Source organism: Pungitius pungitius, chromosome 1 (assembly GCF_949316345.1).
Source record: "Pungitius pungitius chromosome 1, fPunPun2.1, whole genome shotgun sequence".
NCBI classification, from domain to species: Eukaryota; Metazoa; Chordata; class Actinopteri; order Perciformes; family Gasterosteidae; genus Pungitius; species Pungitius pungitius.
The window spans coordinates 18,542,147-18,569,951 of record NC_084900.1 but is presented as its reverse complement, the minus strand read 5'-3'; the positions used below and the strand labels follow the sequence as shown (position 1 = coordinate 18,569,951).

General features: G+C 44.7%; 1 protein-coding gene across 2 annotated transcripts in view; it reads right to left on the bottom strand.

Moving 5' to 3' along the window:
- prkcz (protein kinase C, zeta) overlaps nucleotides 1-23,355 on the bottom strand; it is a 70,299-nt gene extending 46,944 nt beyond the window's left edge. Inside the window, exons 1-4 of one of the 2 annotated variants that reach the window (XM_062562938.1) lie at nucleotides 23,100-23,355; nucleotides 17,466-17,587; nucleotides 17,268-17,357; nucleotides 16,523-16,573 (exon numbers count right to left, since the gene is read on the bottom strand). In XM_062562938.1, coding sequence (XP_062418922.1) covers nucleotides 16,523-16,573; nucleotides 17,268-17,357; nucleotides 17,466-17,587; nucleotides 23,100-23,176 — 340 coding nt within the window. In that variant the 5' untranslated portion in view covers nucleotides 23,177-23,355. Of the gene's footprint in view, nucleotides 1-14,349; nucleotides 14,811-16,522; nucleotides 16,574-17,267; nucleotides 17,358-17,465; nucleotides 17,588-23,099 lie in introns of those variants that run through there. The other variant, XM_062562947.1, reaches the window with a different exon arrangement.
- Nucleotides 23,356-27,805: the final 4,450 nt, after the last annotated feature.

Sequence of the window (27,805 nt, the reverse complement as noted above, 5' to 3'; positions counted from 1 at the left end):
CGTGTACCTTATGATCGTTTCTCGTTTTTCATTTCAGATCCAAAACGGGAAAACGGAAGTTGGCTGCCGTTTTCTCCTTTTTTGTTTTTAATCAATAACGAGATAACGGAAGTTGGCAGTTGTTTTCTCGTTCTTCGTTTAGAACCAAAAAAAACGGACTGACAACTTTGGTCCGTGTACCTTTAGATCGTCCCTTTTACCGTAAAAACCAGAAAACCCAAACACTCGTTTCTCGTTTTTCGTTTCTATTCCAAAACGGTAGAAAGGAAGTCGGCGGCCGTTTTCTCGTTTATCGTTTGGAACCAAAAAAGGAGACCAACTGACAACTTTTCACTCCGTTTATCCCTTTTGTGGTTTTTCCCATAAAACGAAAATACGAAGCGTAGCCACTAAACCGGAAGTACGTGGATTTTCACAGTAAAAATCCACGCAAACGTCTGCAATGACAGCGGTTACCAGGGTAACATGAGGAGAAAAGTTGATTAACGGATATAAATAAATAATCCGGGTCCGACGGGATGTGTTAGCAGCAGTCGTTGCTCTTGGTTCTGATATTTATTGTCCACAGATTGTGTTGCTTCAGTGAGACGCAAAGTGAACGTGTTCGCATCTCAACAGTATGTGGCAGAATACCTGTATTTATACCATAGATTTATCTAGGTCACATATGTCGAACTCCGCCGCCGGTGTCTGGCTGCACGTCCAGTACGGTCCGCCACCGGAGTGCGTAAGGGCCGTACAGTTCACCCCCCCTCCTCCGTCAGCCGTTCGCTCCGATCGCCAGTGGCCCGCGTTCGGTCGAACTGGGCAGTATCTGGCCCGGACCTGAAATGAGTTTGACACCCCTGATCTAGGTTATTACAGGTGTATTTGTTGCTGTTTATTTCATGTGATTTTTAGGGTTATTTTGCAACCATTGTTGATTCATCTTCACCTTATTCATTGTGTTATATTTATATCATGAAAGAGGGAACATGTGTTTTTTATTAAGCAATAAATAATGACAGTTATGGTCAGGGTTATGTTAGGAACCCGATCTGCATATCTGTTGTTTTTTGCCATATATTTATCCATATAGTTTCCCATGTTTTTGTTTTTTGGGTCCTGCAGAGCCACGTAGCACCACGGAGTACACGGCGGTACGAGCCTTTTGATTGTGGTGTCGGACCTCGGGGCTTCCACACCAGAACCCTGCCCCCTCTCGGACTACAAGAAGTCGGTGGAGATAGCAGAGATCGGAGGCATAATGCAGAACCTGACGCTCCAACGTCCACCTCCTCCTGAACCGGTTCCTGAGGACTTATCCAGCATCCGTGAATCTTTCGTCCCCTCACCCGTACCTTTTGATGGGGCGTCCGGGGAGTGCAGACGTTTCCTGCTACAGTGTGAATTGGTTTTTAACCAGCAACCCCGCACTTTTTCTTGTGTGTGACAATGCTAGGGTAGCATATACCGTGGGGTTACTGCGTGGCAAGGCGCTGGTGTGGGCTGAAGCGTGGCTCAGCAGGCGCAGTGCAGACAGAGTCACCTACCCGTCCTTCATAGAGCAGTTCAAGAAGGTGTTCAACCACCCGGTTTACGCCAGGGATGTGGTCCAGCGTCTGCTCAGTCTTCGCCAGGGGACGACCAACGCCGCAGAGTATGCTGTCGATTTCCAAATCCTGGCCACTGAGTCAGGTTGGGGCGAGGAGGCGCTTAAGGGGATTTATCACAACAGTCTTTCGGATCTGTTGAAGGATGAGCTTGCTGTCCGGGAGGTGCCTGAGTCACTAGAGGAGCTACTCACACTCTCCATCAACATTGATAACCATATTCGGGAGCGCTCGGGAGAGGAACTACAGGCCCACGACCCCTGCTCGGCAGCTGACTTCCACCTATACCCTTCAGTTTACGAGCCCTTTTCAACAGTGCAGCCCTGTACGCCACCTCTCTGCCACCTCAGCACCTTCCCCCATGGAGCCAGAGAAGCCGATGCAGCTAGGACGGACCCACCTCTCTCCTGAGGAGAGGGAGAGGCGTTTTCGCTCCGGAAGCTGTCTCTACTGTGGGCAGTTGGGACACCGCCTGACCGTCTGTCCTGGTCGGCCAAAAGAGAGAGCTCGCCGGTAAGAGTGGGGGTGCTGGCGAGCGATTCAGGGGAAGTTCCTCATTCAAAGCCCCAATCATTGTTTCCTGTCACCCTGTACCTTTCGTCTGGACCTGTGCACCTGTCCGCACTTATTGACTCAGGGGCCGAACAGAACTTTTTGGACACCACTTTTGTTATAAGTCAAGACATCACTCTGGAAGCATTAGAACGGCCTCAGCTGGTGAGCGCGTTAGACGGAAGTTCATTGGCTGAGATAACACACCGGACTCAACCCATCTCCCTACTCGTGTCTGGGAATCACAGTTAGAGGATCCAGTTCTATGTTTTCCCCTCCCCTCAAACACCGCTGGTCTTGGGCCTTCCCTGGCTCAAGGAGCATAATACCCAGATTGATTGGGCAGGGGGTAGGATCACAGGCTGGAGCTCTACGTGTCACTCTCGTTGCCTCCGGTCTGCAGTTCCCCATCAGGTTCCTCCCTCAAGCAAGCCAGACACCGCCCTCAGCCTCCCGCGGTGCCCGAGGAGTACCAGGACCTAGCAGAGGCATTTAGCAAGGAGCGGGCATTCTCACTTCCTCCTCATCGCCCCTATAATTGCGCCATTGACTTGCTCCCGGGCGCTCCACTTCCCACAAGCCGGCTATATAATCTCACCCGGCCTGAGCGCGAATCCATGGAGAGATACATCACGGACTCTGTTGCTGCAGGAATCATTTGTCCCTCTTCTTCACCGGTGGGAGCGGGATTCTTCTTCGTCTCCAAGAAGGACGGGACCCTCCGCCCCTGCATCGATTACAGAGGTAATCTCTGTGTCAGCAGCAGTAGTTGACTACACTGGCTGCTCTTGGCTCTGATGTGTATGTTCCACGCATTGTGTTGCTTCAGTGACCGCAGAGAGATCAGTTAGTTCAATGAGACGCAGAGTAAACGTGTTCACATCTCCACCAGTATGTGGCAGAATACGTGTATTTAAACCATAGATTGATCTAGGCCACATATGTCGAACTCGCGGCCCGCCGCCGGTGTCCGGCTGCACGTCCAGTGCGGCCCGCCACCGGAGTGAGTGCGTACGGCCGTACAGTTCGCCCCCCCCGCCCCCGTCAGCCGGACCCATCCCGTCGGACCAGGATTATATATTTATATCCAATAATCAACTTTTCTCCTCATGTTACCATGGTAACCGCTGGCACCGCAGACGGATTTCTAGCATACAAACGTTCCATTGCGTCGATTTTTACTGTGAAAATCCACGTACTTCCAGTTCAAAATCAATAAAATGTGGAAGGACATCACACATGAAACACCTCTTGAGGGGGACATGCCACCGACAGCAGGAGTCTCAAACCATATGTAGCCGCTCTCTATGTGTTCATTAATTGAAAGTATTTCTGATGATCAACTGCACGATCAAACCTTTTACCGCTCATGGTCTAGTTTGGGGCGACTTTTGCTTAGACTGTGTTTTATAACCTTATTTTGTCGGTTAAGTTATTGTGTGTGAGATCATGGACTACCACGCTCCTATAAATGCTGCATAAATATTCCTGTACAGTGTCAAAGTGTCGGTTAAACACTGTAGTAGCCACTGTCTAATTGTGTCAAACTATGCTATATCTGTTATATGACTGATGATGATTGGTTTGTGAGACTGGTAGCCTCCACACTCCTTATGTGCTTTTTGTTTTGTGTTTTTCACTGATTCTCACGCGGCCCATGCTCCCCCCTCAGAAACTAATATTTACATAATTTGTATTTGTGGATTGTTCAATATTATACGTGCATTCACCAACAATCGTTGGACTGAGTATTTTTTGTGTTTCCGTGATCAAAAACACAGCTTTTAATCTGACATACAGTCTTTACAGAAACCCAGAGCTGTCTCTGGAGACAAACTCTGTCATCCACAAAGCATCATCCTGGTCAGTGTAGAAACCACAGTGCATTACAGGTGGACAGCACTCTGCTATGCCTCGCTGAACCATCCACCAACAAGGGGACCATCGACCGCTAGCTCGATCACATGTGATCTGTATGTGTACTTCCCCAGACACTGCATCTAATTGTTGATAGCACAGTACACCTGGTATCTGCACATCAAACACTCCCGGCTTCCACTTTGGGATCAATGCAAGTGAGTGGGTGTGGGTGTGCTGTAGTGCTGCAGGGAGGCCTGTCACGTTACAAAAACCACTGCTGCTATTCATAGAGCTGGAGATGCGTCTGAGTTGAGAGGTGTGTTGATTCTCAATGGTGTGTCCTGCTCTCATTAGTGGAAACAACAAGCGACATCTGACATCTGACTGTGCTCAGCTCAGAGAGGTATCGCCTTCTGCTGACATGTTGCTGATGACAACACATCAAAACACGACGACTACGTTGGCCGCCAGTATTTCCGCCAAATTCCCTACGATGACCCTCGGACAACGAGTTGAAATAACTAGCTAATTGTCACACCGCGGTGAAATTGTCTGTTGTTTTACTCTGTTGGGCATTTTTGTCTTGTCATTACGGTTTTATTTTGAAATAATAACTCCTCTCGTTTCAGGTCACTTACCCTTCCTCATGTGTCACCAGTCTGATTGTCTTCCCTGATTCCTGATTGTGTCTCCCTGTTCCCCATTCCCCTCCATGTGTATTAATAGTCTGCGGCCCTTTCTCAATATGGGTTCTTGTGTGGACTTTTGTTACCGTGGACTCGTGAAACGTCATCAGTCGCAGCCCGAGTACTGTTCCAATTCTAAAGTCCGCATCTGGCCGAGAACGATCATAATACCCGGATGTGACTCGCTCCGCCCATTTTACCGGAGCAGGCTCGTCTGTTCTTGTGAGAGCCAAATATCCCAGAATGCATTTCACCTCAGCAACACGCAACAACGACAGAGGAAAATTAACACATCATTATGTTTTAAAGTTTTTAAATACTACTTTATTTAAGTAACGTAAAGTAATTTTATGACTGAAGTTAGTTGTTAAAGAAACTTTTGTTGTTAAACAGTGTGTAGTTAACAGACCGTCAGACCCTCCAGCACCGGGCGGTCAGCTCATCTCAGCCCGCACAGAGCAGCCTGTTTTCGGCGAGTCTTCTGTAAAATGCTCCACCGGTTTTCACGCCTCCGTAGCGGTTATACATGAGATTTAACTGTACTATAACGAGTCTTCATAAGTTTTAATGTGGTGTCTGATGTTGTTCACCGGTTACGTCTGTTTGAGGACAGAGTTTAGATTCATAACTTTATGTTTAAATTAGGGGTGTCAAATGATTAAAAATTTTAATCAAATTAATCAGAATTTTCAGTGGATTAATCATGATTAATCACACCTGAATCCTAACCATTTTTTCTTTCTGAAATGCATACTAAAGATAAATAACAGGACACAGATACATAATTATCATTATTATTATCATAATTATTATTTTTTACATAAATACATGTTTTTGATATTTGACTTGGTTTAATTCATTCCAGAAAATAATCAAATCAATGTTATTTGATAAGTTACAGACTGATTTCCCTGCATGGCTCTAGAAGGGTCTCGAGCCTCTGCAGTTTATCCCACTCTGCTGTGAGTTTGTGCTCCTGCGATGACTAGACATGACCAGACATGTCAACCCTCCCGATGTTTCAAAGCCCCTCCCGAAAATCTCCCGGACCGACCTTTCTCCCGATTTCCACCCGAACAACAATATTGCTGCACCACCCGTCACTGGGCGCGCCGTTTCAGACCGAACAATAATAAAGGTTACACCTTGAAGTCGAGCGCGGCGATTAGAACGACTGGCGCTGCAAAGAAATCCGCTAGCAGCCCCCATTTCAGTGTGAAATATCCCCATACCTGGGAGGATTTAGGTCGCATTGGCTTCTCTTCCTCCGCATGTTTCAGAACAATATTACGGGTCTCTCCGATGGTCTTTCCTCTATCTCAGCGCTGCTCTTGCTCTGCTGGGCGGAGCTTTTTTTCTTCTCTGTTCCGCTGCGCGAGAACCGGGGAGGGAGGGGGGGAGGGGGGAGGAGGGGGGGGCGGGTCTCTGGCGCAAACGACTTGCTGAACCTGACGGCCTGACATATGCCTGCAGGTGGCAGTAATGTGTTGTATAGGATGAAGTGCATTCCCTAGAAGAAGAGGTTCTTTCCGGACCTGAATAATTTGTCACACTGCGCATGCGTGAAATGCGTCAAAAAAATTGACGTAATTAACAACAAACAGCTAATTAACGCCGTTAACGCGCTATTTTTGACAGCCCTAGTTTAAATGTAACTTTAACGTATTATCTGTATCCGCAGAGTGCAGCTTGTTTATTGTCCATCATTGTGCATTAAAACTAACGATGTTTTAATTAAAGGACATGAGGAGACCGTCATCGAGACTCTAAATCGGCAGCAGAACTTCAGCTTCAAAGAAACTCTGAAGCTCTGAAGTATAATAATAATGAATAAAAAAATTCCACATATTAATTATTGTATAGTTCTGTAAGATCTTTGATGTGTGGTCAGCAGCTTGCTGTACGAGGACCACTACACTGATTATTAGCCTCTTGATGTTTGAGTAACAAGACAAACGGTATGTGTGTGTGCATTCAAATATTTTAATATTTTTGTTACTGTATCCAACCTCCTCCTCCTAAAATGATAAAGCTAATTATTTTATGACTGATTATATATATGGTGCTCAATATTATATATACCATTTCTAATTTTGAAAATGAGACAAAAGCTTGTTAATAGTAAAATATTTAAACTAAATTAAAACCAAGACTAGCTGACGTGGTGACGTCATCAAGTCAGCTGCTGTTCCAATTGCGGAAATGACCGTTCTCCGTTCTCCCGAACCCGCGAGTCAGGACTCCCGCGTCTGTTTCCCGAGTCTATTCTCGCGGGAACGCGAGTCCGTTCTCGCCGTCTTAGGTATTGAGAAAGGGCCTGAGTCTCCCTTTGTCCTGTATGGAATGCCGTTTTAGTCAAAATTAAATAAATGAACAAATACACGGTAATGCATAATGACACTGCATTTCATAATAAATAAATGAATAAAAACACGGTAATGCATAATGACACTGCATTTCATAATAAATAAATGAATAAAAACACGGTAATGCATAATGACACTGCATTTCATAATAAATAAATGAATAAAAACACGGTAATGCATAATGGCACCGTAATGCATAATGACCCAGTATTTCATTTCACGTTCTTATATGCAAATCAGGGGGCGTGGCTATCACATTCAGAACAGACGACAGAGCCGTGTGCCGTCGACACCGCTAGCGAACGCGGAAGCACCCCCCCCCCCCCCCCCCCCGATCGAATTGGGTCGCCGCTTGTCATTAAGGGGTAAAGGTGGGTCCCGGAGCCAGACAAGTTGAGAACTACTGGGCTAAGGGACGTGAGAGTGTTGACATAATGGAAGACATCGGTGGGCTCCGAGATAGCATGCTAGCATTAGCGGATCAAATCGATCAACATGGGTTATCTGCAGATACTATTTTGACACATATTGAGGGTTTTCTGGAAGTACTAGGGCTTGCGGTTCCGACTTCGGCAGCTCTAGACAAACGGCCCACCAGTTGAGAAACACTGCCTTAGCCAGCCCTTTTTGCACACGTCTCCGTTGTCTGTTCTGAATGTGATAGATAGCCACGCCCCCTGATTTGCATATAAGAACGTGAAATGAAATACTGGGTCATTATGCATTACGGTGCCATTATGCATTACCGTGTTTTTATTCATTTATTTATTATGAAATGCAGTGTCATTATGCATTACCGTGTTTTTATTCATTTATTTATTATGAAATGCAGTGTCATTATGCATTACCGTGTATTTGTTCATTTATTTAATTTTGACTAAAACGGCATTCCATAGTCCTGTGCCAGTGTGTTCGTCGTTACCCATGAGATCCACCTTGTACAGCCACGCCACAGGTTCCTTTTGTTATTTTCCAGGATCTTCGGTCGGCCCAGTGCCTTCACCTCCATGCAAGTTGTTTTGATTTCGCTAAAGTTTTATAACCTAGCTTTAGATGCAAAGTTAATCTTTCATAGTTCTTTGTTTTCGTCCGTAAGGAGTGATTTTGTTTTTGAGACGTTGCCTCAGTCAATGCGTCAGTGCGTTTGTTATTTTGATAAATTTAAAAGCCTTTTTGATTTTTGTTTCTGATAATATTATAGCCACACTTCTTCCTGGTTTATTTTATTGGAAGAAGCGTGACCTAGGATAATTTCATAGCCCGCCTTAGACTCTGTCTGGAGGACCACGGCTGCATAAATAAAGACCCCCTTACATACCAAAGAACCCTGCGCCTGCTTCCTATTTTCCTCCTGGGCCTGACACTAATTACCTAGCGCACGCACAACCATAAATATCCGGGTCAGGTTAACGTCACTTCCTGTTTGGATTGAAATCCCACTCGGTGGTGACGACGTATTGGGATCTAAATAAGTCAGTTCTGTATGTGAATATCAGAAGATAAGCTTTCTAATCATCCGGTAGGGCGAGATGTTGATTTCATTTCACAGGATGAAAAATCCCTTTAAAAATGTTTAAATAAAAACATTTTAGGAGAAACCAATAATTCACCTCACTGAATATCCTTAGTTGGTTAAACTTCCCAGCAACTCAAAGTAGCTAAATGCAAACGGTTCTGAAATCATTTTTATAGCTGTCGAGAGAGGATTTGTTGTACTTCACGTCTTCACGTCTACATGTTTTCCATAGAACTGAACGAGAGAGTAAGCGCAGGTTAATGAGATAACCCTCATGTCATCATTTCAGCCCTGACTTCACCAGAATGCCAGCGTTATGAGTGAGCATCACTACTGGCCACGCCCCCTGTGTGACACGCCACACCTAACAGCGGGGATTAGGTCACGACAAACCTAAACTAGACACTGAGTATGAGGATGTTCTCCAGTCCTCCATCAAACACCACATCATTACATTACATTACATGTCACATCACTTGAATGACACCTGAAGTGGTAAAGATGCTCGACACTTAATGGCTCTTGATCTGCCATAAACTCCCGCCCTGTCATGAGGAATCTCATTGGACAGACGCCTGCAAGGATAAATACTCCACTGGTTGTTGGATACGGTCTAATAACCTTGTCTCTCTTTTGTCCCTTGGTCGGGCACGGCGTGTCCCAGACTACAGTAAGCCATCAGTGGCTCCCACGCTTTGACAGTTAGGACTTGTGATGCGTGAAGGACCTGCATACACACACACACACACACACACACACACAAAGATGACTTTCTTTCATTCTCCCTGCAGGGCTCACTCGGCAGCCGTCTCATTCCCATATGTAGTCCATACACAGATAAAAAAGACAGGCAACTGAATTACATATCCATTCAATAAATCAAGCTTTAACAGGAACCATCTTGCACTTTGAAATGTTGCGTATTCAGAGCTTTACTCTTTAGCGCAGTCAATCTTCCTCTGCTTTCATAGTTGTCAGTGGAAACAGGTAGTGAGACAGTGAGGTGGAGGGCATGTGACACAAATCCCCAGTGGGACATTGAGATGACATTACGTGAACAGTGGACCTCGCGTCTCTCCCCACTGGCCTGGTTTTGGGTACAACTGGGACATAAATGGGCTGAGAGATTATAAGTGGTTAGTCCACCACCCAATGCCGCTGGTGGTGGAACCTGATGTTACACAGATGTTTTGACCCCTAATATTGATGTGAGCCAAGTTGTAATACGCTGACATGCTGTCAGGGGAGCTGTATGGCTTTTTGGGCACAACCATCACATAAAACACAGGCATTAAGTCAGTCGGTCCAGCTAATAGTCTCATCTCGAATGGCTCGGGCCCTGCAGCACAACACAGCTGTTCAGAGGCCCCAAGCAAACTGTCCCTACAAGGGGAGCACAAAATCCAAGAATTAGGAAATTGGCATAGCTTTTGGAAGCCTACAGAACATTTTGAGTACAGTGCTCATAGAGACACTTCCAGTTGAAACATCCACGCTTTAAATATACACACAGCCTTCAGCTCAAGGACAACGGACTAGCAGGACAGGACAGTGAGAACAAGCACAGGGAGGCAGCGATACCAATGCTGGGTATCGAGCTGATACTGTGCTCCTGTACTCGTACCACTGGCATTCAACCACACACAGTGCCATGTGATCAACGCTCGCAGTGCAGCCTAACCTAAGAATTAAATCCATAACCTGTGGCTTTTAGGCTGCCCTCTGTAGGACTACATGTTACAACTCCTCAAGACCTTCATGTTTACGTCAAACCATTTGCTATTTACAGGTTGATTATTTACACACAACACTCAGCCAACCAATGCCTAAAGATTACATCAGACATGTAATGATGTCCACCAAGTTTAGGTCCCTGTTCCCTTTGGATGGGGAGGACTAAAGGGGCACGATGGCAGACCTTCATTATTTAAAGTTATGGTAAACATTCAGTTTCAATTTAATTCAACCTTTAAAAAAAGGAAGAAGCCCAAGAGAGGAGGGAACCCTCTATCAGGGACGACAGAAGCGTTAACAGGTAGACCTCTCTATAGAACATAATGACCCCAAAAGTAGATACTTCTATTCTATCCCCCAGAGGTACCCAAACGTATTGCTGTTTTTAACGCCCCTGTGTGGTGAGGTGTTTCATCCCATGGCCACCCCTCCTCCACTAGTGATCACATCTTTAACATAAACATCAGCTGTACTTATTCTGACTTAAACTGGTCACTGTGTCACTAGACTTCACTGGACCGTCATCAGCGAGCAAAGTGTCATTGCATGTTGCATCTAAAGGACAAGAAAGGCCACAACAGCATTCCAACGTGTGCTGTGGAGTTTTAACAGACATGAGCATTTAACAGACAAGAAAGCTGTAACTGCCCCCCGATAGGGCATCAGAAAGCCATCTGTTTGCTTGAACAGACAGAGAGTCGATGGGGGCAGGTACCATGACGGGAGGACGATTCTTTATCAAAAGTGGCACTTCTTCGAGGCCTCTCTGCTTCTCTGATTCAATAGAAAAAGGGAGCATTGTCCGACTTCAGATCACCTGGCGTGTCTTTTAAAAAGGTCCTCTGCACAGCTTGGGTTGCCATAACTTGGGTTATGATGAATACTGTTGAGTTGATCGGGGCACAATGTAAGAGCAACAGAACTCAGTAAAAAAGTCAGATTTGTTGAAATGTTATCCTTTTACTTTGTTATAGTTATCTATTTAATGGGCTTATTCAAGTTTGAGATTCGAATTGAACAATAGATTTTCTGCTCTTATGTGAGGGTCCTTGGACACAGGACATTAGATTGTAAAGCCATTCTGACTTTGGGCTGGACAAATTGGATTGAGATTCAAATTGAACAAATCATAATAAGGTGAAAACATTCCCCAGTACTCCTTTTCCCTGAACAGAGCCTGAACACATCATCACAACGATCTGTTACACAACATTGGTAAAATGCTTCACTTCCGCCAACCCTCACATGAAAAATGGTCCTGGAAGTTTTAGATAAGAAGATTGGGACTGGTATCCTGAACACTGGGATTATATTTTGCTGTGCTGTGGAATAAAGGAAACCATAAATGCCAGAAGCAATGAGATTATATCTCTGGGTTGAGCTACGACTTAACGGAAGCAATGAGTACGCTGATGTTTGATTGTAAACGCAGATTCCTTCCACATCTGTGCCTTGGTTTCTTGAATTAACAGCAGTAAGACAAGCAAGCGGCCCCAACACTAGGTACAATTAGTCAGATGTGATCAGTGACGGCAAGTTGGAAGACCCCCGGCCACTCGTGTGTACATGTTTGTGTCGTGTCATGGTATTGGGCAAGTACTTACAGCAGTGTGGCCAGAGAATACCTGAAGGAAGAGAACACACAAGCTGCTCCATCTCTACTTTAGTGACTCTCGCTGGCACGCAAATCAGGACGGGTTTGCTGTGCCAGACACTGTAGGCAGCTGTCCATTGAGTCTGGTGGTCTCCAGTTAACCAGACTAACAACTTCCGGGCCGCTCCAGAATGCAGTCCCAAGGGACCCCACCGAAGAAAGGCGAGAGCTGCGACTGCTAATATGCAGTGATACACATCAGGTAACAAGAGGAAATCGGAGGGGATGTATCATCATGGACTGCACTGCAGACTGAGCTGTTTGACCCAGCATTATCCATCCAGGACTATTAATAGGTCAGTGCCCAGTCAGCAAAACGTACACACAGGAAGGTATCTCGAAACCAGTCACAAACACAGCCACAGCCCCACATGGGCTCATAAATAGTTGGAAATCAATGCACAACGACTCAGGTTGCCCACAGCCCCAATGCCCCCAAGCCACATATGCTCTGAGATTAAATACTATGTTCTGACCCGCAAGCACTGCAAACAGCAAACCAAGGATAGAGGGGCTGAAAGCAAATAAAAACCTTACAGCAAGAAGGGGGCTGAGCCCTTTGACAGTCACTAAAGGAAGAGTTCTAGCATCTCTTCATATCACTCTATGTTTCCTACAGTTAGGCACAATTAGCCTCACACACACACACGTACGTGGGGGAAATAAATGCAGCCAGCAGGTTGATGGGAGAAGAAAAGAAAACTTTTCTAAAGTCCACTTAAAAAACACTAAGCTAACTGCTCCTAGCTAGCGCAGTTTCTCTGTCGACTGGAAACGTTACTGAAACACCGTTAGTTACTGATTGGTTCCAAGTAAAACAACCAAAAACCAGAGTGAGAGATCGCCATGACTTGGTGGACTGAAAAGCAGCTTGTGGGCAGCTCTTCCTTACACCAGGAGCATGTTTAATAGTTGTATGGTCACCTTAGTTCTCATACAAAGGGGAAACTGCTACCAACCATTGCTATTTAGTATTCCTCTTCTATAAAGGTGGAAGAGTTATTAAAAAAGACGGGTTCAAATTGATGCAGCGTTCCTCTACCTGGTAAGTAAAAGATGGTTAGGAGAAAGGAAAAGACTTCCCTCCTCCGTCTGATACAACGCATGTTAGTGACGTCAGTCCGCAGCGGGGAAATTTAAATATTGCCGCCGCAAGGAATTGTGGGATAGAATGATCTCCTTTGCTTTCGTAAAGAAAGGTAAATAGTAAATGGACTGTACTTTTCTGCGCTTTTATAGTCTTTAGACCACTCAAAGCACTTTAACACTTCATTCAACCATTCACACATTGATGAGAGCAGCTACCACACACAGTACCACCTGTCCCTCCGGAACCAGCATTCACTGTAGTCCTCGGTCCAGTGCTAAAGGAGCTAAGTAGGGAAGTATTGAAGATCCTTTCCTTGGCTTTAGAGAACTCAAACAGCTCCTGTCATGGCAGCCACACACTACTTGTGGGTCTATTCACTCACTGAGGAACTTTCCTAAGCAAAAAGGACTATTCGGATGCAGCCTTTGTCCCTATAGAACATGCATTGTTGCTGAGCGTAAGAATGACATCAAAACACAACTGTGCAAGACAAGTCGTTTCTCTCTCTTGATGGGAAGAGGAAACAACACTAAGTTTACTTATTTGTACACTTTGCTCTTGAAATCTCTCTGTAGCATGAGCAAGGCTAGCAGGTAAGTCTTCTGGAACCCTGCCCACACACATAGAACCTGACTGACACAGATGCATTTTGGAGTTTTTGGATGGAGTAAAATCCTGTCCAACAATTCTCCTCAGTTATCAATGATTAAAACCGCTGTTATAGTACAAACCTTCCATAAAATGAAAGTGTCCCCCACAGAAAAACATTGAAGTCAGAACTGATTAGCTTCTATAGCAACTGGACAATTAGTCAATTTAGGATACAGGGTTACAATACACACAGTGTAGCAGTGTTCACGCTGCATGACAGCCATTAAATGAGAGGACGATGTCACTCAATACAACACGTCTGATATTGTTCTCAAATCACAAGGCGAGCTGTACACACAGATCGGCACACCAGTCTGTCTCCGGTGTTAGCAGGTGCAGCACCTGAGGGGACAGACAGCCTACCAGGGCTCTGATACAGAGGGAAGCAACTAGCCATGCTAGCTCAGCTAGCAGGATGCATGCACACAATACATGGACACGACGTCAATTATTCACACATTGTGCTCATGAAAGAGCTACGGGTCTGTCCCTGACACATAAACATGAGTGCAGGCCAGGACACAATCGTCCCAATCCATTGTCTCTGGGTTTGGCGTTCAAACACACACATATTGATGAAAAGATGGGAGAATGTAAAGATGGAAGGATGGATTGATGGAAGGATGGATGAAGAGGTAGATAGCTCACCGGTTTGCCTTCTTCCTTTCTCTCCACCTTTTTCAGCACATTATCCGAGCTAAGTGTGCGTGTTTGTGTGTGTGAATGTGTGTGTGGTAAGCCAGCAAGGAGACACACTGCTACACCCCCTCCTCTTCCTCCCTCTGATGATCCCTCCTTCCTTCTCTCTCCTCCGTAGCCTTTATTTAATTAATTCCCCTCTCTGTACCGCTCCTCACAGCTGATGGAGCCGCCCCGCTTTTCTCAATACTGCTCCTCCCGTCTTCTTGTTGTCCTTCATCAGGTCCTCTCCCTGGCTTTTTTTCGGCGTGGCAGGCGGAGACAAAAATAGAAGAGCGAAGGAGACAATGCAGTGCCTAGCTAAGGTATTAAGAGCAGATATGTGCATAGTACAACGCTCCCTCTCTCTCACACTGTGTCCCCTCGCTGCCTTGTGTGATGCAGCAGCACCGGAGGCTCCTCCCCGGAGAGACAGTGGTGCCACACAGCTGAGGGAAAGAGAGGGGGATGCTGGGAAAGTGCAGTGGCGGGGGGGAGGCGCTGGGGCTGTGTGTGGATGGGCGGAGCTTGGGGGGAGGGGGGCCAGGGGGGCTCTGCCGGAGAATCCGGTGCAAGGCAGGGCCGCCTGCGCTGAGCGCATCATCCAGGATTTGAAAAGCTCCCAGCATCCATCGGTCACTTCCCCCCCCCCCCCCCCCCCCACACAGAGGGGGATCTGTTCACTTTTCACTCACACACACACTTCAAATGCTTTTAGGGGAGCTTTGCCTATTCTCAGCTCGACCTCTTTATTATTTCAGGACTTTTTGTAAAAGTGAATTATCATACTCATGTCATTCATTTATTTAAATTAAGAATTTGTCAAAATTTGACCAATTTTCATTTGGTGCATTTATTTTAACTTTCTCAAAGAGAAGCCTTAGATGGCAGCCGGGTTAATCGGCCAGCAGCTCTGAAACCAGTTCTGGCCTGTTGATGGCTGCCGAACATGGGCCCGAATCTGGCATTATAGAATTGGGCCTACTCTATGACTTGGCAGCTGGATTTATTGGCAACCAGCAGTGAAACAGGTTCTGGCCCATTAATGGCTGCCAAACCTGGGCCAGATCGGTCATTACAGAATCAGGCTATTCAGACTGGGACATGTTGAGAGAAAGAAAATTGGTTGTCTGTCGCTTTTAGCAGTTTTTAGCCCTCAGTTCTCTGGTTGAACACTCATGCAAACTTTTAACTTAACTCAGAAGTGTATTTAGCCCGCTAGCCCCAGTGCTTCCAGGTTCAGGCCACCGCGGTCGGTCTGGCTGCCACATGGCTAGCCAGCACAGGCAGACCTGTTTACCCTGCTGGGCATCTTTCCATCTGGTTAGCAGACCTGTAAGGGTTGTCAGGAAAACATGCTGGAAGCTCTCCAAACTACCAGCCTGCTACTCTGAGGACCCTGTGGCCCATCTCCATCTTGCCTTCAAAGAAACTGCAATGTATTGTCGCTGCACAACTCTAAGCCCACCTCATGTCCAAAGATCTGTTCCAGCCATTTCAATGAGGTTTATTTTATTACATCTTAAACAAATAATATTACATTGCATGCATGTAATAACATCCCTCAAAGTTGTCTCATATAAACCGAAACAATAAAACAGGTATTGTTTTGTGAATGTTTTTAAAAGGAACAGCCTTCACTTTGGTATAAATAGGAACAGAACTCGCACTTTGTTTTCATTCTCCACCAAGTCCACTGTTTTTAGTAAGTATTTGTATTTTATTTGTAGAGCTGACTAAATTAACATATTAATCTATGCAATGTGAGATGAATGAATGAATGAGTGGAGAACAGAACACTTTACAAGCTAGCTGCACGGCTAAGCTAGCTGCTAGGCTACATCTATGTCAACATCTACCCAGCACTGCAAATGGTCTGAAGAGTACCACACTGTTGTCCTTCCAGACAGTGCTTGGCATAAGGAGGGAGAATGGAATGCAATACTATTGATAGATTTACCATTCTTGTTTTGTAAATTGTGAGATCTCACAACTCTTTCTTGTCTCTGTTTCTAAGGGCGTGAACCTTCTAGCGGGCCTCACCCACCTTCACTGTACTTCACTACAGCCAAGGTGCTGGTACATGGCTGCTTAGCCTGATCTAACACCGCCATTGGGGTTACAGCAGAGAGGGTTTACTCACTGTCTTCTCCAGGGCAGGGCAGGCCGGGTCGCTCCGGGATACTGGGGAAAACTGCAGAGGAAAGAAGGAGGTGTGAGAACAATATGTGTAATTCATAACCCTCAACCCTATGCATTACAGATGATTATAGATCCAGCATTCTGATTGGTTGAGAGTGAGTCACGGGGGGTGCATTATTCAGCGATAATGTATAGTGACCCCAGCGTTCCATATCACTGCGCACTCAACGTAACACGTTAGATTTTTGTGACCGTTAGTTGACGTTTTAGCTTTTAGCTCGGTGGCGATCGGCGGAAATCCCCCAAATGATGGTTTTGAGGCAATGCGAGCTTTCGCAACCGGACAATTAAGGTGCACGTCATGAGCGATGTGAGTGAATGAGATGGTGAGGGACCCAATGTTGTGTACATGCACGTAGGGGACTATTTACTATATATTTACTCTACTATTTATAATGTCGCTGGTAACCGTGGTACTTGAGGCACTACTTTATCTTCAATAAGGTAACAGTTCAAGGGTTGCCTAACTACACCCTCGAACTGTTACATTATTGGACGAAGTACAGACTCTCGAAGCTTATTGCTTTATCAAGACCCTGAATTTGTAATCATTGATTAATATAGGAAAACCATTAATAAATGGAAAATGGTAAAGAATAAAGTTGTCTGCTGTGTTTCAAGTGTCCTAAAGTGAAGTTGTTTTAATAACAATGTAATCGTGTAGTTACCAGGAGGAGATAACTCACCGTGCAGCTGGAGACCAGACCTCTTGGTCCGGCTGTAAATACGAAATGCCTCCTCCAGCTCCATTTGAGACGAGATGGTACAAGGGTCCCCTATACACACACACACACACACACACACACACACACACGTCCCAAAGATGAAAGCTACCAACCAACACCACCCATTTTCACTGGACCCCTGCCGTGAGGTACACCCACCTTCGTCATCGATCCACTTGAGTGTGACAGGCTGCTGCTTGGCAACGCTGCACATCGTTCTCACCTCCTCGCGCAACTCCACGAAGGTTACCGTGGCTGCCAAGTCTGCGATCAGCATGTCCCTGGATGCACACACAGAAAATGTCAAGACTGAGTCACTTTTTGGGTTTAAGAGGAAATAAGGAAACTATTGAATTCAAAGTACACTTATCGTCTAAACACTCACAGTACTTGGACAGAGTGAAGATATTGGCAGCTTGCACACATGTAAACCTGCTCATTCTGGACAAAGTATGCAGGTGTTTATCGTCATAAGCGGAACTACTGAGATGATTAACAAACAGCAGTCTATTCTTGAGCTAAATATGACAGTGGATAATGGTTGAGACCCTGAACACATACCCTCCAAACAACTGATTGTGTTTGTGTATAGACAAAAACAACAATAAAAATTAGGGCTGTCAAAAATAGCGCGTTAACGGCGTTAATCAGCTGTTTGTTGTTAATTACGTCAATTTTTTTGACGCATTTCACGCATGCGCAGTGTGACAAATTATTCAGGTCAGTAAAGTGCCTCTTCCTCTAGGGAATGCACTTCATCCTATACAACACATTACTGCCACCTGCAGGCATATGTCAGGACGTCAGGTTCAGCAAGTCGTTTGCGCCAGAGACCCGCACCCCCCCCCCCCCCTCCCCGTTCTCGCGCAGCAGAACAGAGAAAAAAAGCTCCGCCCAGCAGAGCTTGGCTAAGAGCAGCGCTGAGGTAGAGGACCATCGGAGAGACCCGTAATACTGTTCTGAAACATGCGGAGGAAGGGAAGCCAATGCGATCTAAATCCTCCCGGGTATGGGGATATTTCACACTGAAATGGGGGTGGTAGCGGATTTCTTTGCAGCGCCAGTCGTTCTAATCGCCGCGCTCGACTTCAAGGTGTAACCTTTATTATTGTTCGGTCTGAAACGGCGCGCCCAGTGACGGGTGGTGCAGCAATATTGTTGTTCGGGTAGAAATCGGGAGAAAGGTCGGTCCGGGAGATTGTCGGGAGGGGCTTTGAAACATCGGGAGGGTTGACATGTCTGGTCATGTCTGGTCATCGCAGCCCTGAACCATCAGGAGCACAAACTCACAGCAGAGTGGGATAAACTGCAGAGGCTCGAGACCCTTCTAGAGCCATGCAGGGAAATCAGTCTGTGACTTGTCAAATAACATTGCTTTGATTATTTTCTGAAATGAATTAAAAAATCAAATATCAATAACATGTATTTATGTAAAAAATAATAATGATGATAATAATGATAATTATGTATCTGTGTCCTGTTATTTATCTTTAGTATGCATTTCAGAAAGAAAAAATGGTTAGGATTCAGGTTTGATTAATCATGATTAATCCACTGAAAATTCTGATTAATTTGATTAAAATTTTTAATCATTTGACAGCCCTAATAAAAATATATCTGAACATCATCACAGCGTTTCATATTCGTTAAAGCATTAAAATATCAGGATCATGGAGGGCTGGAGTCAATCCCAGCTGACTTTGGGCGAGAGTCAGGGTACACCTTGGATTGGTCGCCAGCTGACACAGAAACAAATATAAATGAAATATAAATATCATACGGAACTTTCACTGGGACGTTTAGGTTGCATAAAATGAAACACAAAGTGTCCAAATTAAAATACTAAACTGCAGCACATGCAGATGTGACAAAGATACACTCATCATGTGAAGCAGATCTTGAAACCATCAACGCCATGGAAAGCTTTGGGCCTGACTCAGGAGGAGACGGAAGAGAGTCAGTGGAGGAGCAAAACTAAGGCTGATCCAGCCTGCTGCTAGTAATGTCCACTAGGAAATAGGAAGGATGGCATCAGACTGTTGAGCACATCTTTACAGCAACCTGAATAGAATCAGATAATATTTACTCTATTTTTTTCCTGCGTACCACCAGCTAAATAAACATGCTAAATTATCAGAAATGACATTAGCTGTGTCCCAATCCAGCAGCTGCATCCTTACAAATCTACGCGGGCCAGGTCCTTGGAGGACTCCCATATGAGACGGTCGGGCATACAGGGGGATTTCCTTTTTGCCCAAAAAGCTTTTTCTTCACCGCTTCTGTGGCCAAGTAACCTGCATTGTAAAAGCTATATGACTCAAAACCCGTATAAAATGCAGAAAGAGATAGTTATCTTATCATTTTATGTAATTTAATGCTTCACCTTCGGAGCAAGATATTTCCAGATCAGAGGAACATTTTCGATTTTTGATTAAGCCCTGTTCTTTGAAGTAAAAGTAATGCTGTATCCTAAGGCAGAGAAATAAACAACAGCAGCAAAATAAATGTCAGCAAGCAGGTTTATTAACTTGTAGTAACAAAGATTTTCTTTTATCCTGCCGCTTTCACTTGGCTCCTTAACACAAAACAAAGTATAAAGTTAGTTTACAACTCCACAACACAAAAGTAGAAAAGGAACCATGTTCAGTTTATTATCTTGTAATGTTACTGGACTTACAGAGCCCTGTGACACTCACTGCCATTCTGATTCTCCAGCACATCAGGAATCAGGAAACGTTTATTGCCATAATATGTTACATACTCAGTGGTACTCAGTGGAATAACGATCTTTAAATAAGGGCGTGAGTGTTCACCTTCAACAGCAACCCTCACTGCTCTAATGCTGGCTGAACAAGATGTTGCGGGCGCTGCAGAAAATCCGGGTTTTGAATGCAAACATAGAGCCAGATATGTGTGTGTCTAGTACGGTCATCACATATCACCAACTGAAGGACTGAGCCCACGTGAGTGTGTCTAACCAGAGTGTGTGTGTGTGTGTGTGTGTGGGTGGCTGTTTATGGCAAGGGTTAGTTGGACTCTGACAAGGTGCAGCCAAGACAGCTTGCTTCCCAGCAGGCATTGCTTCACACACAAACTAGTCCATTTGAAACAATGTCTCTCACGTACACACACACACACACACACACCTGTATAAATATGGTTAATGATATAACATATTTACCATGGTATTTTATCAGGTACCTAGCTTGTATTTCTCGATATTTAATAAAAACTGCACTAAGATGTTGTGTTTCTTCTGTCCTCCTTGAAGACATTGATAATTCTTACGACTCTACAGGAAGAAAAATATAATCTGTGTGACTCAAGGCAACACCATGGCTGACCTTTGAACTGTTGGCTCTCGAAACTGAAGATTGCTCAGCACACTAAGAGATCTTTGTTCCCAATCATCCAAAATGTTCTGTTACCTGGAGCACAAACGGTGTACAGCAGTCCCTGTGTGGAGCTATGGTATGAGTAGTTATTGGTGTCCAGTACAACACATTCCAGTTTTCACACTTTACCTTATTTTAGTCTAAACTGAATGGAGGTAATTGACTAATTTAACATGCACAGCCTTTTCAGCTGTCGATGGGTGAAGTTCACTTCCTGCCCTGGTGCATTTTCTTTAACCCATGGTTTACATTTGGCCTGGGGAGCATTTAGGGGTTAGGTGTCTTGCTCAGGGACACTTCGACATGGGACATGGAGCAGCCCGGTTTCCAAACGCTCCCAGCGCATCACACTACTCAATGTGCCATTCTTCCCCCAACTGTCTGATGAAGAATCTCCCCGTCAGGGAATCGAACCCTGGTCTTCTGCGTGACAAGCAGAGACACTATCCACTATAGTAACGAGGACTTCTTCCCCTGTGTGATTGTCTGCCTTGTCCCTGATTGTTTCTTCCTGTGTCCTGTGTCTTATCACCTGCACCTCCTTGGTGTATTTAAACCATCTGTGTCCCTTGTCTCGTCGGGTTGTTAGTCTTTGTTCCCATTCCGTTTCGTTCTATTTTGGTACGCTTTTATGTGTAAAACGAAATCTGAATTTGAGTCCTTCTGTCTCTGGGACACCTAGAACAGAACAACACGACCATATAAAATGGACTCAGCAGAAGGGTTTCACAGGACCGGTTCTGTGGAACCCGCCTGGCCCTGGGCAGTCATGGAGGCATTATTTTACGATTAAGATTGTTTATATATTATTAGATTGTGTACAATTATTAATTGCTCTAGTTCACTTTAGTTCAAGTTAGTGAGATATCAATTTAACTTAATATATTTGAAATGACAGTTGTTGACTGCATACAGACATAAATACAGGCTACTTAATGTGGCACTATATCAACCTTTTCATGAGGCAAATCTCCCTACCTGGTCCATTGAATATTCATTTAATTACAACGTTCATAGACTGATGACAACATGCAAGCACCTAAATAAAGATTTCTACACAACAGTACAAAGTATAAATAGACCCCATGTTTCTTTGTGAGACAACATTCCAAGGCAACAATAAACTGCAGAGACTGATAGTGAGCTCCACCTCCAATGTTACATAACAACCAGGTAAAACACCTTCATAATGACATTGCCAGCTTCCTTTCACACTGGCTGTGTGCTCAGGAACGTCCGCGTCCTTCACAATTAAATAAAACAGAGTGGATTAGTGTGAATTTAATGCGGCGCCCTCTCAGCCCGTGCGCACACACACACACACACACACTAACTCCCCTCTAAAAATACACATGAGGCCTGAAAAGCACTTTTGACCCAATTCAGAGTTCTGAGTAAATTCAGTGAACTAAAAGCTGAGAAGCAGCAGCAGGTCAACAACAACAAGACATACCATAGAATACCATAACAGAAACCACCGTTCATGAAGAGTACCGGTCTAGTCCGTCCATGGGACCACCAGCCTCTCACTGCACAGTGCTCATCGAGGTGATTCATGGATAAGTACTTGGGCTTTTCTTCTGACCACTCACAGTTCTTTAACACTACATGTCATCATTCACCATTCACACCAGACCATACATCCTCAATGAGTACCGCGATGCATCGAAAAAGACTTGAAAATAGAGATTGTCACCATAAACTCATGTTTACAATGTTTACTGAGTGGATGGATCCAGAAAGATGTAGAGCCATTTTCTCATAGACTTCTATAGAACCAGAAGAGTCACTACAAAGAATGCAGCTTTTGAGTAACTTCAGCATTGACCTCCTGCTGTTGTGTTTAAAGTCTATTAGCTATTTATAAAATGTAGAAGAGTCAAAGTGGGTTATTATGAGCTCCTTTAAACATGCTAACTTGACTAGAGAATAAATTAACAAGTTCACTGTTGAACGTGGTGTGTGAATTGTTAGATAGCAGTGTACAACGAGGTATATGTGGACTACACCATGGAGCCAGAACTCATCACTCAGTACATGTGTTGATCCTCAGGGGGGAATAGATCATATTCCACGTTTGATTCAAATGAAAAAAAGATTTAGAAAAGCACATTTTAGAGTACATTTACTCTTGGGGCCCAGAATGGCAGCAGCAAAAGTCAACTTGCATCTTTAGGAAGTGTTCGTCCCCTGGCGCTACTTGACATGGCCCGTGCCGGGTGAGCCCAGGTGAGCTCGTTGCTCGGCCAGGTGGACGATGGGGCGTGAGGAGTGCACCGTCACTGTGACGGGCTGAACTAGCTTGAGCTCAGGTGCGACTCCACAGGTGTTTCTCTGGGCATCGTTAACGGTAACCGACTGCCGTTACTGTGTCCTTACCGTCACGTGACCCACTCACCCGCAGTAGTGTGCTTTAATCTTCACCGACGCCGAACCCAGGTCCATTATGGATCCGTTTGACGCGAGCATATGCATCGTACGCTCAACGTGTAACGTTACCGATACTCCCAACTGACCCAACGGCCCGAACTGACGTCCGCTGTGTCCCCGCTCACGTCGGCAGGTAAAAGCCGACCGTTACATGGGTCCGGTGTGACGTTCTGTCCGGTACTACCGAGGGGCAACTTGTCGAGCTCTGTGAAGTTTCTTCCGTTAACTCAACGATAGCGGTTTTCAAGCGATGTAGTCAAATCGGTGTGCTTGACATCACTATTTCCGGGTGCATATTACAAAATAAAACACATGATAACAATGTATGGTGATTTGCCCTACGTGATACGATTTGCGACTTTTATTCTGAAAATCAAACCTCGTCAGCTTTGGTCGCTGGAGAGCAAATTGCGGTTTTTGACTCATTTGGCTGCTTGTATGGCTCACTATGGTTACCGCAGTGCACATGTCACCTGTGCCTCTTCCTGACGGGCCGTGTGAGGAAAAAGGTGGTTCAATGGACGGTGTAAGGTGGTTCAGACCGACCGCCCCGCCTTAGTGAAGTTTATGACAATTTGTCTCCTGTCCTGGTGGTCTGTTTACCTCACTTCTTTAAAATATTACTGTCATATTCATCATATTCCCGCGTTAGAGGGCGTCTTTTCTTTCCCTTAACGAATTCATTAAATGCCTAAAAGATTTTGTCCATGATTTCTAATACTATGTTTTAAATGTTTAAATGTTATTCTTTGCGGAATACCCATGCAGGACCAGTCAAAGACACATCCAGTGAGTTATGGATTCAACGTGGTTCCGCTGCATCATCATGCGTCACCTGCTGGTTGATTAATAAACAATGAGTGTCTATTTCTCTGCTGAGGCTGTAGTTTAATGCATCAAGTGGGGACAATTGGTTTGGAATGATAGCCATCATAACCCACTTCAAAGAATCTCCTTTAATCAACTCTATTGAAACCACTAAAATATGGCACTAGCAGAGGTCACTGGGTCATTAAAGCTACATCAGGATGTAACATTGTAATAGCGGGGAGGTTACAAAACCAGCCTGATAGAAAAAGTAAAGGAATATCATTATTATGTACGTTTTTTAAACTTTATTGACATCATTTAATGTAAATAAATAAAGAAACGTATAAATAAATACAAAACATTTAAATGCTAAATTACACGATGGAATAAATAAATAAAATTATGAATAAATGCTAAAATAAAAAAATGCAGAAATAAAAATGGGGAAAAATTAATTAATGTATCGATAAGCAAAAAAAAGTTTTTAGTGTACTTATGTGTGTGTCTCAGTGGTGGCTGGTGGATTTCTTTGTTGGTAGGGCCAGCCAATCAGTTTCAGCAAACATCCAAGTATGATTCAATACAAAACAATGTGTGTATATAAGGGGCATAAGTAACAGGATGTGAGGGCACAGGTAGGGGGAGCACACACAGTTCTCACCAGACCACAGAGCAAAATCATCGGTATTTCCATCTGTTTATACAACTCAACTGCAATAAACCAAAAACCTCAACTACAATAACTGCTTGAAAGTCTTTGTGTGTCTGCGTAACAACTTCACTCCTACCTATTGTTGGGATTTTCAATCCCCCCGAGTTGGTTAATAAGTAGAATCCGACACGTCAAGTTAAAACGTTAAAAGCAACAACAACAAAAAAGCACACAAACAGGAGCGCAGCGCAGGGTGGCGAAAGCCAAGCCCAAATCCAGCTATTTTAGGACACTAAAATTCTAATGTCACTCATTAACTTCATTTTTAAACTTCACTTTGTTTTTTGTTGAAGACGACCTAGAGAGTGACGTCTTTGTGTGTGTAAGTTGTTGGTTTGTTTATTTATTTATCAGAGACTTTTTTGCCCCGTGCATCGCCACTGCTGCTTTTCATCGCCTTTTTTTGTGGACATATTTGTCCCGTATTTTCCTCCATAACTTTGTGCACCCCTCGACCAGCAAACTGATGTTTGCGGAGATCTCCCTCCATGAGTTGGAGGCCATCCGCGCGTCCTTATAGTCCGCCAATGACGGGTTTTATCAGTGGTCATAAGTGGTTACTATTATTTCTTGGAACAAAAACTCTTCAAACTGATTCATTCTCTTAAAATCTTAGTTTTAATAATGGCGGAATTATGCTATGAAACCGGAAATGTGAGCCTCTGGAAAGGATGTAGTTAGCAGACCAATCACAGCCTTGCGGGCTGCGTGATCTCGTGTAGCTTCTGACGCAAGTCTAGAAAAATTGGTTAACACACGCAAACACGCAAGGAGGTGGTGAAAAGGAAGCAAGGGGCTCTGTGCGTGTTCTTGCGTTTCTCTGAAAACGCAGAAGCATAAACTAGGCTTTAAAGGACACATTCGTCCGCGGCGAAAGTCACTTCTGCTGCAACTCGGCTGCGACTTGCCTGGAAAGTAAGCTCAAGCAGACAAGTTATGAACCTGAAATATCACTTTCCAAAGCCTACACCTACGGTGGCCCTGAAGTGCAAAGCAACATTACAAAGAATGAAACACTTTTACAAAGCTCGAGACAAATTAACATTTTGGAAAACAAATTACCATTTTAGAAAACAAATTACCATTTTAGAAAACAAATTACCATTTTATAAAACACATTAACAAGACGCTAAACACTTTTACCAATCCCGAAACAAATTTACAAAGGACAGATTCTTCACGGAAAGGGAATGTACCAAATACCGGAAGTGACGGAAGTGTTGAGCGCGGTGTTTTTGAATTGTCATTGGTTGTGGACTTTATGTGTGTACAAATTAACAGTTATGTTGTTGTTATTTAAACCCTGTTAATCTACTTATGTTGGGTCTATGGTATTTTATCTGTTGTGTGGCCTGATCAGCTGAGCGGGGATCGATTGGTTTTGTCTTCACCTTATAGTCTGTGCAGTGTGGAAAGTGTTGCTGTTTAAGGAGAGCTAGAAGCTGTGGAGTGAGTGCATGTCACCGAGGCCAGCCGAGATCATCGAGGACATCAACGAACATCCACTTGGTAGTCGACTCCTGCACAGTAAGCGTTTCTACTGATCTGTGAATATGAAGGCGTTGGAAGAACTACAGGACGAGGTAGCGATAAAATTACAAACACTGACAAAAGATGATTTGCTGGCAATATGTGATTTTCTTCACATTTCGGGTGACAGAGAGCAACGGTTGAAAGGAAATCACGCTTGTCGGTTTTGACGCACATAATGAAATACCTCGACAGAGAAGAGGTGTCAGAACTTGAAGATGACGCTATGTCTGAACTGTTACGTCTAAAAGATAAGATCACAGATCTGACCACTGACACAAGTTCTGGAACAGCACAGGCTGAGGAAACTGTGTTAACAGCGTAACAATACACAAGTGGAGCAGCTCGATGCTAACTCTCCTGTCCCTGAGACTCGTACAAGCCCCAATCAACCATCAGTCCACATGGCAGTGTGCAGCCGAGTCCATCTTGGCGCAAAGATTTCAAAATCTCAGGCCAAATTGGCGAACCAGGTCAGAAGGAGAAATTGACACTTTCCAGTCTTGCTCACCAGATTGAAAATGGACTTAACCGAAGTTATCCTGAAATGGAGATAGTAGATGCTGTGATTAGGGCTTTTTCCCCCGGCTCACAGTTACTTAGCTATTTAGAAGGAAAACCCCACTTGACGCTCCCCACACTTAGGCGCATCCTACGCTCGCACTTTCAAGAAAAGAGTGCCACAGAACTGTACAAACAGTTGGCTGCTGAAGCACAAAACGGCAAAGAAAGCCCCCAGACTTTTCTCATGCGAGTTTTAGACCTGAAGCAGAAAGTACTGTTTGCTTCCCAAGAATCAGAGTCCGGACTAAAGTATGACCCAACCTTAGTTCAGCGCATGTGTTTGCACACAGTACTTACTGGACTCCAGAATGACAGCATTAGGATAGACATGCAGCCCCTTCTACAAGATACCGAAACCGCAGATGAGCTTTTGCTATAGAGGTTAAACATTGCTTGTGCTACTGAGACAGAAAGGAAAAAGAAAAAGAAGTTCAGCACCCCACAGTCAGCTACAAGTGCAAGTGTAGTGCAGACAGACGATGTCCCAACTGCTAAATGCTCAGTGAAGGAAGCAACGACTAAGCTCTCTCCTGACCTGCTAACAGAAATACAGGCGCTTCGGACAGGTGTAGCTTTGAAAGGCCTCAGTGCAGAAATAGCCCAGATTGAAGAGAGTCTACAGCAGCCTCGGTTTCAGCCACAGCCCGATGCTCGACCTCCAGCTAGTTCAGGAATAGCCCCCCAGTCATCTGCGTCCCCTCAGCGACTTTACAATAGTTACAGTCAGCCTCAGTATGGACCAAGTTATCCTACCAACCGCTTTTCCCGTCCTCCACGGATATGTTTTGGCTGCCAGCAGACGGGAGTGAATGAACACTGTGTGCACTGCTACCGATGTGGGAGTGGAGAACATTTTCAAGCCAGATGTAAAGCCAGGGGAGTCAGACAACCCGAGAAGGCTCCTTTAAACGGGGAATGGTGACCACTGAGGGACGGGTGCTTACCATAAGTATGGAGAAGTCCCAGGAATGTGAAAATGGTGGCTCTGCTGCCTCCCCTGACAGACTGACACAATGTCCATCATGTAAAGAGACTCTGTATTCCACCCACATGTCAAG